This window comes from Agrilus planipennis, unplaced genomic scaffold (assembly GCF_000699045.2).
Source record: "Agrilus planipennis isolate EAB-ADULT unplaced genomic scaffold, Apla_2.0 scaffold270, whole genome shotgun sequence".
NCBI lineage: Eukaryota > Metazoa > Arthropoda > Insecta > Coleoptera > Buprestidae > Agrilus > Agrilus planipennis.
Window position 1 is genome coordinate 108,522 of NW_020439001.1, and position 13,810 is coordinate 122,331.

Consider the following 13,810-nt stretch of genomic DNA (forward strand, 5'->3'; position numbering starts at 1 on the left):
AAGTTTATGATCAGCTAGAGGCCTTACCTTTTGTAGATCTATTATCTATGGCTAGAGGCTAGAGTTGTGAGTAGTCAACACAACTTACAGCCAATGAGTTAATGTGGCGTTAATCACCTGTTAATGTTCTTAAGAAGAAAAGGTAGTGTTAAATTATTATTTCATTAAGTTTAAGATTTTCTAAAACCCTTAATAATCACTAACCTTTCTGGGATATATTTACATATTATAAATAAATTCTTAATAAAAACTTCACTGATACTAACACTTAAATGAAGATTTTCAACAATAACATAACCTCCATGAGAATTACCCAATAATCTCTCAAACCCTGATTGTCAAACAAGAATTACTGTGTTTGAATTTATATTGTAGGTATTGGTTTGTAGGTAACCGTTCGAAATATTAAAAAAATAGAATTGAAGTCAGGTAGATAAAAGCCCTGTACATATACTTAACTGACTATGAGAAGTTAAACAATTTATATAGGAGTATCCTTGAAATAACAGTGATTGATTGGAGTACTTGCAACATAAGTATATAAAACTACATGTAACATTTATTGATGAAATGGCAAATTTATTGGAAAATTTAAATATCCCACCATGTATTTGGTTTGAAGGGGAGGCTCGTAGAAATTCAACAGTTTCAATATTATCTGGTTTATTGGTATGTAGCATTTTGTGTAGATTTAGAAATAAATAATTTTTGTCTTTGGCAGTTTTTTATGGGCTGGTGGATGATTATTGATGCTGCTAGTGTTTATCCTGGTACTGTAGCAGCAGGATACCACATGTGTGGTGTTGTTGGCACACTGTCATTAGTTATGGTCAATTCTGTAACCAATGCTCAGGTATTTGAGTAACATTAATTAAATAATCAAGTACTTATAATAAAAAGAAGTGTGCAATTTAAGGTACGAGGGGACTCATATGATGCAGGATGTTTAGGATCCCGTGGAGCTAGGATATGGCTCTTTCTTGGTTTTGTTATGGGATTTGCATCAGTAATTGCAGCATGTTGGATTCTTTTTGCCGACTTTGTAGGAGCAAGTAAGTTTATTTTTTCTATTCATTATTTTGTATTTTATAGGGGAATAATAGATAGAAGTCAATAAAACAAATCTAAAAATTCCATTTGTAACGCCCCCAGAAATTGTCCCCAATCCTCTACTTCAAGTTACCCTTTTTAAATGAATTAATGGTCATCAATCCTTTAATTGAATTATTTTTCAGAAGAAGCATCTCAGTGGCCTGGAGTCGCTTTATTCATGCAAAATGCATTAATTTTCGTATCTTCGCTAGTTTTTAAATTTGGGAGAACTGAAGATACTTATTAATGTATAGTCTGAGTCGCTGCTGTGTTAATCTGAAATTGATCTTTTCTGAACTAATCATGATTGCAATTTTTTTTGTTTTATTTACACACAAAAGGCATAGAAATTGTTTCCTTAATCTTGGATAGCATTTGCATTTTTCTATGCTTATGTAAATATTTACTGTATTAAAAGTAAACTGATTTAATGTGCCTAACTCTTTTAGGTTTTAATATTGTATTAAGATAACAATTTATATAGTATGTGTATAATTTTTAATACTTGAGTAGTGTTATGATTTAGTTATTTATGAATGTATCTATAATGTGTAAACCAATTAAAAAATTTCCCTACATTTGTTTTTAAGCCTTTCATTTGCACATTTTATGGATAATTCCCGCAACCTCGTTCTCGCAAATTATACGCGGCTGTCGCTTATGATTTTACGTTGAAGCAGAAGTAGATACTTCGTCCCGCGTACAGCGTTGTTTGCTTAATGTTGCGATCATTAAAGCTGGCGTTGTCGTCTGCGTGTAAGAAAACTTGTTAGGTATTAAATAGGATTATCGTGATAATTTTTATTGGAGATAAAGACTAAACGTCCAAGGAATACCCAAAACCAATAAAATTTGATCGAAAAGATAAAACGATGTTTAAAATATAAATACAAATATTAACAGTAGAATTAAAGCTTTTAAATAGTGGGAATTCATATTAACAGATAAAAGCCACAAATTAAACGTGACTTTTTCGGTATCTACATATAAATGTTGTATGGTTTATACATATATACAACTATGTGTGCTCAAAAACTAGGGAAGGCCAGGAAATCACGTCAATAAACCTAACCGACCGAACCGTCGTCTTTTTCATTCATGATTACCGCAGGCGAAAAACGAAATCCAACAAAGACACGCGGGAGATTCCAAGAGCAAGATGGAACTATAACCTGTTATGCAAAACAAGGACGTATCACCGGCAACGGAGAAACGCACTGTGCTGAGGAGATTCCGAGCGTTAGCGAAACCCACGCATTGAGCTCAAGGATTGACGGCAGTGACTATTTCCATGACAGAACTCCGGACAATCTCTCGACCAACAAGAAATACGTTGGTAATACAAAGGATAATCCACAGTTCCGAGAATTAAACGATTATAATGCATATATACATCCACTACTGGTTTTGTATTTAAAGATACAGACATTAGCATTCATCACAACGTACACATGCGTATATTTATGCATGCTGTGTTCATCTCTTTCTCTCTCTCTCTCCCTGTTCCTCTCGCCTCTCCCACCCCCTTCCCACTCCCTCGTTTAAATTTAGACCGTGATGATGATAACACGATTGTCGCCGATTAATGCTGATAATTAAAAATCAAAACGAAGTTGCAAACAACACACGTCACTGCGCTGAGTTGGCGTTCGGTACTTTTTACAGCGGCCGATGCTAATTGCTTTTTGAAGACCAATTAAAGGTCGTACAGTAAACACGTTTGCATTTTCGCTTTCTAATACTGTAGGTACATGGGTGTGTACAAGTATCACCCGACACTGCCACATTTTTTATTTTCCGACACTAGGCAGATTTTAAACGTCATTACTCAAACAACTACTGAAAATTTACGACATTTACTAAGGCTTAAAGTAAACGCATCTTGTTTTATGTCTTTAGTTATTTGCATCTTGATTTGAAATTTAATCTTTTCATTGTATGTTGTATGTAACGAGTCAAAGGTTATAGGAGGTATGAAATAAGCAGAGAAATTGACGTCAGTTAAAGTAGAAAATAAAGAGAATTGCGGAGTGGCGTGACTGCAACGCGCTACGTTAACTGTGTTTTTCGTTGAGCGAATTTATTTTATTTCCTCTGCTCACTGTTGGAACGTAAATACATCTCCGCACTAGCAAGAATAGTATGTTAGAATGAGAAAGCATCACGCACAAATCTACCGCAAATCCAACTATCGACAGAGATAAATATAAAACAGGTTTGAAAGATTTCGAAAAACGGCCCACAACAATAAACAGGGTCGCGCAACGGGCCAAAGAGAGACAGACGAAACGAACGGAAAAGATACGCGTGTTACTAGAACTTGACTGAAATTGCTTCGACTCAATGCCTTAGTCACTGGTGTAATGTCGAAGAGAGAGAGAGAACTGGCGTAAACATGGCGCCTTGGGAGCGAGCATATCGTGTTTGAGTGGTATCGTGTACGCGCAGTTTTGACGACGTTTATCTCCTCTCTTAAATATTTACAAAGAGACAGTGAACGAATAATATTATGTAGTATGCGTGACGGTGCCACATAAAAAATTTAGTGCCAAAACGGGGATTTTCCGCGATTCATGTGCTTGAGCCGCTGTGCTTTAAGGAATAATCAACAAAGTCCGCGAACCAGTGCCAAATATTTTCCAGTCACAATAATGTAAACAATAGAGTTGGAAGAACAGGCGGTGGATGCAAAGTCTCAACCGGGTAAGTTCTTTGAGTAACATTGTTCATTTTTGCGTCTAACAAGCAGCAGGGTGTAATAAGTAAACGTAAGTAAACGCTGTGTGGTATGTATGTTTTTGCTCGGTGCAGAGCCTTGCGAGATATATTTTCGCATTGTATTATACGCTTTGGCGCCGCTACGACTATCACTTTGGCGTCATAGGCTGTCTGTCTCGCAGTACAGGTTCCCCCTGCCCCGTTCCTGCCCACGGATTGTTGGTTCTGCTCTGTTGTCTGTCCACAAATGCTCGTTCGTGTGACGTTCGTAGTTTAGCATGCCAGTAAATATTTCACAATTTCTGGTTAACGTACTGGCATCCATTCGATTATTGGCTACAATAGTATCGAAATAAATTGAGCTGTACGCATTACGTCATGTTTAGCAGTTTTTAATGCCACATTCTTATTACGTGGGCGGTATCATTGCGATTGAAGACTGTGAAAACAGGTCCAAAAATGTACACATTTAAAATACCGGAATTTTTACATCACGCTAATGCGACCTAATGCTAATTTGACCCTAATGTTGTTAATTTATTTTTACTCATCTATTAACAAAATGAAACTAAATATATCCACATACGCTTGGAAATACGTATTTAAAATTATAATATTGCATGTATTCACATTTTGATTAAATATCCCCCCTGTTAAGTATCGTTTTATTTTTCTTTCAATACCAGGGGCTCATAAACTAAGTAGTGTATGTAAAATACCTAGCACACAGGTGTCTCATACATAGATGCCCAATTGACAAGGTAATTTACCTTTAAATATTATAGATGTATGTACCTGCCTATTATGTAGAGGTAACGAATATTTCTGAGTCATTATGTGCAGGTACACATGTTGTGTCAAACTTTCATAATAACTGATTTATCGAGTTTTATCACTATTTTTTTAGTCATTATTAAATCTATATTTTACAAGTACTTAGGGTACGGTACCTAACGTCATATAGTTGGCAAAAAAAATAGACTGAGTGTCATAAATATCCGAATGAATACGTAACACTTCCTAAAATAATAACAATTCGGTTTGTTTACATTTTTGAGCTTTGTTCTGCATTATAATTAAATATAAAATAATAATTAGTAGGAAGTATAATTTCATTAAACATATAAACAGAAGAACAGCTGAAAACATTGATTTTGTTTATATTTTCTTTATTGGCCATAATATATCATGTGATAGGTTTGTATTTATATAGTTCAGTAAAACACTTGTACATAAGTAATAAACAAGGATAAAACTTATTTTCATTACGATTTAATTAATTTTATTATACGCAAGCAACGTCCAATTCGAATTAGGGTTTTGTATTTTATTCCTACACATTAAAAAAAAAATTATTGTAAAAACCTAGAAGTTCGTAAGTTATAAATCATTTTTTGTTATATGATTATCACTAAACAATTGTACTTAGAGCAAGTTTAGTGCGTTTAATTGGATACAACCTAAGTCGCTCGACTTTACTTACAAAAAAACATAAACTATAAGAGGAAAATCAACTAGTTGCTCTATTAGTAAAGTCTTGCTTCATTGTTTCATCTTTTTTTTTTTCTATACAATCTACATTTCTTTTTTCTTTGCTCTTGTTTCGTTATTATCAATTCCGATGAAATTTACGTTGATTCTAACGTAACTTTTTCTTTTCATTTTGTTTTCTCTGAATTAATAATTCTGGTAAGGTTTCTTTATATTTTTAGACCTACCTACCTACCTATTTGGAGTTTTTCTGTTGCGTTTTCCCAGTTCGTATCTGATTGTCCTTGTTAATTTATTGTATATGTGCATTATATTAGAAGCAGAAACAGGAGCTAATTGTAAGAAGAATAGATGTAAACCTAGATTAGATTACTGTTCACAAATAGTTAAGGATGTGGGATGTTCTAGTTTTAGGGAAATGCGAAGATTAGCTTAGGATAAGAAAGGGTGGAGGTGCGTGTCCAACCAATGTTAGGACTAACAACCTTATGATGAGTATTATGTCATCATCATCATCATCATGTCTTTTTCAGCCTGAAGACGTAATCTCCATTTCTTCCTTTCTACATGCGAAACTATTATTAATAATGTAATCTAAGTCTACCTCCATCCCCTTTAACTCCTGTTTCTACTTCTAACATTTCTTCAACTAACCCTTCATGTCTGAGAAGTGTTTTACCAACCTATTGCGTTTATTTCTTGCTGTTGACTTCCCTGTCACATGAGAGAAGACATTCGCATGTATTATTTAGGTCCTTGCCTTCTATGAAACCAAGGGTTTCGTCCCAATAAGTATCATATCATCACATCATTCTAAAAACTGTTCCACAGTGATATACTGACCTACTACAATGACTGGTATATTGCTGAATTGTATATCCGTTCTCCTGTTCTTTCTGATACCTCTTCATTTCAATCTCTTCCAACTTTTCTTTTGATGCTAGTATAATTACATAGATGATGGTCTTCTTAATTAAAATATAAGAATGTACAATTAATTATCCAAATAATTAGTTCGACACATTGCACATACGTTCCTTCACAATATTGTTTGTACATTTGCGTGTATTTTTAATCTCTTTTCTTACACCAACACACCATTCGTAAATACATTATTTGTGTATGAAAGTAAGTGATGGACTTTGAGTTTTCATATTTTAACCTTGTTTGTATTTTGTATTCGCATAATACACACAAACATGCAATGTATTTGTGGAGTTGTAGATACGAATAGATTATTGTTAGTTTTAGTTTCTATATAAATTAAAAATGAATAAATATTGTTGGAGTTGCTACTGTAACTAATTCAATTTGAGCAAGGAGGTACAAAAAGGAATTAAAAAACCATTTCACTTAATTATACATGCTTATGTGCTCCTGATACCTAGCAAAACTAATGCTTTCCTGATAGGTAATCATTAAATGCAATTTTTTACCGTGGAAGGAATGCGTACTATTAGTAGGAGTAAAGGTAAAAAATAAATTCGTTAGTTTAGGATGGGTAGTCTTATTATGTAATATTCAAATTGATTATCCATGTCATTGATGTGAAAATCTGTATAAAAGAGGATGTAGAATTTGTGTGAAGCTTTTCTTTATTCTAGTTAAAATTTCCACAAACGCAACCAGTCAGTAGGTATAGGTTTAATATCATGGTTACTTATTATCACCCATGTTGTTATAAAATTGTAATCAGTGTAAGATAAGGACTATCAGTTGATAATGAATAATGCCCATCTGTACTTTAACGATATCAAGTAGAAATTTCCTAATCAGTAAAAATAGTTGTTGCGAATGCGGTATTATAAGGAACAAAAAAAAGGCTTAGCAAGGCATCTCGGCGAATGTTACCAGTGCCAGTGTAATAAAACCTATTCGAAAATAAGCCTCCTCTTCCGAGAAAAATCAGGTACCACGTGCGAACGGCGCGTTGGCCTTTCCAAGAATTGTTGATAAACTCTCGTGGGGAAACCACTCTACGGAATACCACGCGCGTTTTGGTCGAAAGTAAATTCGACCCACATGTAATTAAAACATGTATCGCGCAATTGTTTCTTCTTATCTTTCTCTTTTTTCCTGATTCCACAGCACTTTATACATGACCTTGCTCGAATATTACATTGATTACTTATAAATATTAGCAAGTGCAGAAGTACCAATCTAAACAACGAACTCAAATTATTTCAATGGGTTCCATCTAAAAATTTACGGTCTATTTATCATATATTACCTACCTACATTGACGCCCGAGATGCTAGGAAGTTATGTTCGTTATTTTGATCGCACATTGGAGTTTCCTAACGTTTCGCCCACACGAGTATGTATCAGAGTTTCTTCCATCTCCGATGCTGGATGTGGAATTCAGCTCACCACTCATGTTGGCGAAACATTAGGAAGCAATCAGAGGATGAAAGTTATGATCCCCTTCCTAATAGAATATCCTGGAGTTGATTCAAAGCTACTCAAGCGCCAATGTAGTTGTGGACTCCTCATCCAGGAGATGGAAGGAACCCTGAAGAAGTTCCCCACTCGTACTAGCGAAACGCTGGGAATTAGGGCAACATCAGTTCACCTATTGGTCGTGAAAGCCCTTAACAATTTGTCGAACATTAGGTGTTACAAATAATGTCATTTAAATGATCGTCCAGGATGACAATGCAATTTTCCAGGCGATCTATTGTCTCTCGCTGCACCATATTGTCTGGATTCGCCGTGATTTAACTTTTCATGGGTTCTTTTAATTCTTAAAAGGTTCTTGATTCGGCAATTTCAGGTAGGATACCCAAAGAAAGGAATCGCAGAAGAAAACCGTTCGTAGAAAGTCCATAGTCCATAGAAATTCTAGACGTGTAGAAGCCTTAGCTCCGTCGTGTTGAAACAAGGATTTCTATGGATATTCTGCGAACTATTATTCCCCCCATTCGTGATTTCCCGTCTTGGTGATCTCCCCTAGCCTCTACGCTTCCCAAATCTCACTTCCTTTGACTTCTTTCTTTGGAAACACCTGAAGTAAACTGTTGACGAGAAGGAACATTAAAAATTTCTGTCTGCCTGGCTTTCCCCAAGCACCTTCTACCCATTTTCACGATTCTTAAAATGGTCTTCCACTCTATGCTCCAGGTTTGCATTATAGTAGAGACTCTCTGATGGTAAATAACTGACATATAAATCAAATTATTCATTGTTTTATTGTCCAAGAAGCTTCTGGATAATATGGCAATATAATTCCGTGGAAATAACAATTGGTCCTCGTGACAGGCATACCCGTTCTGCGTCATGATTTCTACCTGCTGGTGAAGAGTCCGGGCAAGCAGGCTGGCAGCTGATCATTATTTTCGTGCTCTTCTTCGCCCCCATTTTTCGTTTGTAGCAGTCTTCTCTGTTAGTAAAAAAAGGGCCGATTCTGATACAAAACTCGTTCTTATATACTACAACCAGTAACAGGTGCTTATTTCATTGTGTTGTAAAACTTTTTCTGTTCCTGTTCGGTAGGTACGTGTCTTTTCAAAAGGCGGCAGGGTGCCCCTGCAACACCCAAATTGATCCTTCTGAGTTCTGAGAATGCTGAGAAAGATTTAACATTTATTTTATGGGTGTGCAGTGTACACCATCACAACATACATTTTATTGTAACGGGTATTTTTGTTTATAGTTATCAAAGTATAAATTTTTATTTTCAATGGTTATTAACGTAAGTATTAAATGTATCAAGGAGTAATCTTCTTATCTAACAGTGAATGAAGTGGAATAATGATTTTCGATTGTTAATATTAATCATGATGCTAATTCAATCATGGTATAAACCTTAAAATTATCTAGGACAAACGAGTAGAGCAACAAAAACAAGACTAACAGAACATATTTGCGATTTCACTTAAAACCCCTGCATAATACACATACATATAACATGCTTATTTTTGTGTATTAATTGAATTCACATTACTAATTTTAAAACTAACGTTTCATGCCATAATAATCATTATTTTGTGATGAAATCATACGACGAATGGAAATTTGTACTATCAAAAGTAATCTAATTACATTGACAAATGTTTATTTAATTTATAAAGGAGGGTTGTTTTGTTTCTTCCTTCAACTTTGTATTTTATAATTACGCAATTGCACTTATGTAACTGTACAATCACAAACCCATTCATGTGTAAATAATTTTTGTGTGTCAGTTTAGGTAAATAATGGGTACAGATGATGAAGGTCATTTTAAAACAGTCATTATATGTATTTAGCAATGTCATTCATAAAATTGAATATGTTGCATGAATTGTACAGATGAAACAATTCTATTCTCTTGTAGAACCAAACAACAATATGTAAAATCCAGAAGGAACTCTATTAGACCAACTTTTACTTTGCGCCGATAGCATTAATGTCAATTTTTGAATTAACAATTTTTCTCCTTAGACTATTACTTCATAATGATGATCTATGAGAATGACAGCATGACTACATTTTTTTTATGCGTACAACAAGTGTATATGTATAAAATCCTTGTTGTGTAGCTGTTTTTATTTTTTTGCAAAAATTAAATGCCTCCAACAAAATAAATCAACACAAGAAAGTCGAATAGAGTTTCTCTGAAATAAAACTAAATAAAACAGTAAAACACAAAAATTTTCATAGAAACGTTTAAAAAACCTGAAACTGATACGGATTCTCTGACTGAGGATGGCAATTTAATGGAAATTAAATAGGAGAGGTATCAGCTACCATTAAAATTATATCATTAGGGACTAGGGTAGTAATGGATGTGCTTTAGAGGTGGCTAGTTAGAGTGTGGATACAGATACGGATGCAGATCATTGAAATTCTAGATTTTCGGATGTGAATGATGCTGAAAATACTTTATACAACTGTTTGTGTTATTTATTCCTTTTGTATTTTGAGTGAAAGACCTACATTGAGATGCGGATTTTAAGCGATTTGTTTAACTTTGTGGATGTTGACACGATGTGTAAAAAATTTGACCAAATTATTTGTGGATTTATATTTCTCTGTTTACTTTTGGTTGCTAATTAATCTGGTATTACTGGAAAACGCTTTGGGTAACACCTTGACCGCAGGACTCGACTTGTATGCAATCAAACGAGACTATTCTTTTAATTTCATAAAATGTATGTATTCGTAATTCGTAGATTCATTACAAGAAATCGTTAAATGATGTTAATGTTTGTTTATTTTTGTTGTCTAAAAAAATCGAAATTATTGAAATAAAATGACCTGATATTTCTTATCAACTTATCGCTGTTGAATTTATACGTAGAGGGTCCTCCAAAACCACAAAATCTATTCGAGTTACGGAGTTCAACTTAAAAAATATAACAAATTATTTTGGTGTAAAGTAGATACAAGTCTATTGCTATTGGAATAATTTTATTTACAATTGAAAGTAAATTGCGCTATGGTCGTATGGTACAATTCCGCTCTGCGATCAACAGTATATATTAGAAGCTCCAATGTTTGTAATATTCTTTTGTGAAATAATCGTTTTTATGTATGAGTTTTCGATATTGTTTGTTGGTTAATAACCGGTCGAAGAATTTATAAATCGTTTGTGCAGAGTAAGGTTAATGAATTCGACAACTTATGCGCACATAGTGTATGTTAATTGACTGAAAGTGACAATTGTTGCACAAATTCAGGGAAATTGTGAAGAAACGTAACTTGTGGACTGTGTAGGTAATGTGTAATACCTACACATATACAAGTATAACCAGAATTATTACTTTCACTTTTATATATTATAATTATTTTTGTACCTACGACCCACAAGAAATTCTTTAATTTCGTAGCTATTTTTAAAATAATAATTGACCTACAAATTCCATCATTCATTTATTAATTGCTGCAAAATATTTGCATCCGTTATTATTAATATTGCAGAAGTTCAGGTTTCACTAAAAGTGAAGAACGAATATAATATACTCGGTTTCTTCCCCTCTTCAGTAAAATTATAATCAATATTAATTAAGTATATAATAATGTATAGAGATACAGGAGGAAGAGAATAAATCGACGATTTCAAAGTCTATTTCTGAGCTCTGTTTGATGTATAATTGATAGAGAATTGTAGCAGATAGCCAAATTTGCTCCCTTGACCGCAATGCCTCATACTCATAAGGCATACCTCACTTCAGTATCTTGTGGAGGACTTAATGAGAAATCTAAGGGGAATTCCCTCTGTCGGCATGCCTCTTATTTGACACATGAGACCTATATGTTAAACGAGGCATGCTCGCTATAAATTATTGTCAGTATCGCTGATTTCGTTTGTGCAGTCGTAATGAGCCATCTGTGGGAAATCCCTCTTATTTGGCACATAATGCACCCATTTTATATGAACCATGTTTTCTATAAATTCTAGTCAGTATCGCTGATTTCTTTTGTGGAGGTCCTAATGAACCATCTGAGGGGAAATTCTTCTGTTTGCATGCCTTTTACTTGGCATATAAGGTGCACATTCTACATAAGGCATGTTCCCTATAAATTCCAGTCAGTATTGCTAATTTCATTTGTGGAGTTGTAATGAGCCATCTGCGGGGAAATTCCTCTTATTTATCACATAACGCGTCCATGTTACACGAGACATGCTCGCTATAAATTATTGTCAGTATCGCTGATTTCTTTTGTGGAGTGGTAATGAGCCATCTACGGGGAAATCCGTCTGTCGGCATCCTGTCATTTGGCTCATTAGGGTCACATGTTACTTGAGGCATGCTCCCCATGAATTCCAGTCAATATCGCCGATCACTTTTGTGGAGTCGTAATGAATCACCTACGGGGAAGTCCCTCTGTTTGCATGCCTCTCATTTGGCACATACAGCACCCATGTTACATGAGGCATGATGATTTATTTTTTGGAGTGGTAATGAGCCATCTAAAGGGAAATCCATCTATTTGTAAGGCTCACAGATTACATGAGGAACGCTCCCTATAAATTCTAGTCAGTATCGCTCATTTCTTTTGTGTAGGTCCTAATGAAATTCTTCTGTTTGCATGCCTTTTATTTGACATATAAAGGCGCCCATATTACTTGAGGCATGCTCGCTATAAATTATTGTCAGTATCGCTGATTTCTTTTGTGGAGTGGTTATGAGCCATCAGCGGGGAAATCCCTCTGATTGTATGCCTTTTATTTGTCATATAAAGGCGCCCATGTTACATGAGGCATGCTCGCTATAAATTTTTGTCAGTATCGCTGATTACTTTTGTAGAGTCGTAATGACTCATCTACGGGGAAATCCCTCTGTTTGCATGCCTCTCATTTGGCACATAAGGCGCACATGTTACATGAGGAATGCTCTCCATAAATTCCAATCGGTATCGCCGATCACTTTTGTGGAGTTGTAATGAGTCACCTACTGGGAAGTCCCTCTGTTTGCATGCCTCTCATTTTGCACATAAGGCACCCATGTTACATGAGGCATGCTGATTTATTTTGTGGAGTGGTAATGAGCCATTTGCGGCGAAAATCCCTCTGTCGGCATCCTCTCATTTGGCTCATTAGGGTCACATGTTACTTGAGGCATGCTCCCTGTAAAATTCCAGTCAGTATCACTGATTACTTTTGTGGAGTCGTAATGCTCATCTACGGGGAAATCCCTCTGTTTGCATGCCTCTCATTTGGCACATAAGGCGCACATGTTACATGAGGAATGCTCCCCATAAATTCCAATCAGTATCGCCGATCACTTTTGTGGTGCCGTAATGAATCACCTACGGGGAAGTCCCTTTGTTTGCATACCTTTTATTCGTCACATAAGGCACCCATGTTACATGAGGCATAGTCCCAATAAATTCTAGTCAGTATCGCTGATTTATTTTGTGGAGTGGTAATGAGCCATCTAAAGGGAAATCCATCTATTTGCATGTCTCTCGTTTGGCAAATAAGGCTCACTGGTTACATCAGGAACGTTCCCTATAAATTCTAGTCAGTATCGCTGATTTCTTTTGTGGATATCCTAATGACGAAACGGGGAAATCTATTTGGCGAAATGATTCGATGTCTATTGTAACAATGTTGGAGATGTAGATCTTTGATTCTTAGAAACCTGTTTGTTTGTGTATTTTTTATTTGCTTGGTAAACTGTAGAGAATAATAGTAAAAAAGCGTAACGTTTAATAAAATTGGTTGTTCCGATTTATTTGGTAGCGACGATGATACTCTTCGTAGGATTGTTCATACACGTTCCACTCTTTAGGAATCGATTTCTTCGGAAATTTTCCGTTTTTATTTTGTTTTTGCATTTTTTGTTCGGTCGATGATATGTTTTCAAGACATTGTTTCCAGTCCGTTCACCTATAGCGGATAGTTATCGTAATTTATCCTACTGTGACCGGTGTTTTCAATTCATGTCTCCGAGAATTCTAGCGACTGTTGCGAGAAGAATCGCGCACAAATTGAGTACGCACTATGAATCAGTACTGATTTAATTATATTATTTACACATACAATAACCAGGAAGCTCCAATATAAATAATATGTGGAATGCCT

At 35.1% G+C, this 13,810-nt stretch overlaps 2 protein-coding genes across 4 annotated transcripts in view; both read left to right on the top strand.

Moving 5' to 3' along the window:
• Positions 1-50: 50 nt before the first annotated feature.
• On the top strand, positions 51-1,670 carry LOC108741377 (transmembrane protein 50B). 2 transcript variants are annotated; one of them, XM_018476179.2, is made up of 5 exons: positions 51-142; positions 376-669; positions 722-853; positions 917-1,052; positions 1,236-1,670. In XM_018476179.2, the coding sequence occupies exons 2-5, from the start codon at positions 571-573 to the stop codon at positions 1,337-1,339; spliced, it is 471 nt and encodes a 156-aa protein (XP_018331681.1). In that variant the 5' UTR covers positions 51-142; positions 376-570; the 3' UTR covers positions 1,340-1,670. The 2 variants fall into 2 exon arrangements, with proteins under 2 accessions (XP_018331681.1, XP_018331682.1); XM_018476180.1 differs by having other exon boundaries at positions 52-142; positions 390-669.
• Positions 1,671-1,768: 98 nt separating this feature from the next.
• LOC108741375 (zinc finger protein 40) overlaps positions 1,769-13,810 on the top strand; it is a 59,112-nt gene continuing 47,070 nt past the window's right edge. For both annotated transcript variants that reach the window (XM_025975890.1, XM_025975891.1), the window contains exon 1: positions 1,769-3,795. The gene's annotated coding sequence lies outside the window, so the exon portion shown is untranslated. The remainder of the gene's footprint in view (positions 3,796-13,810) is intronic.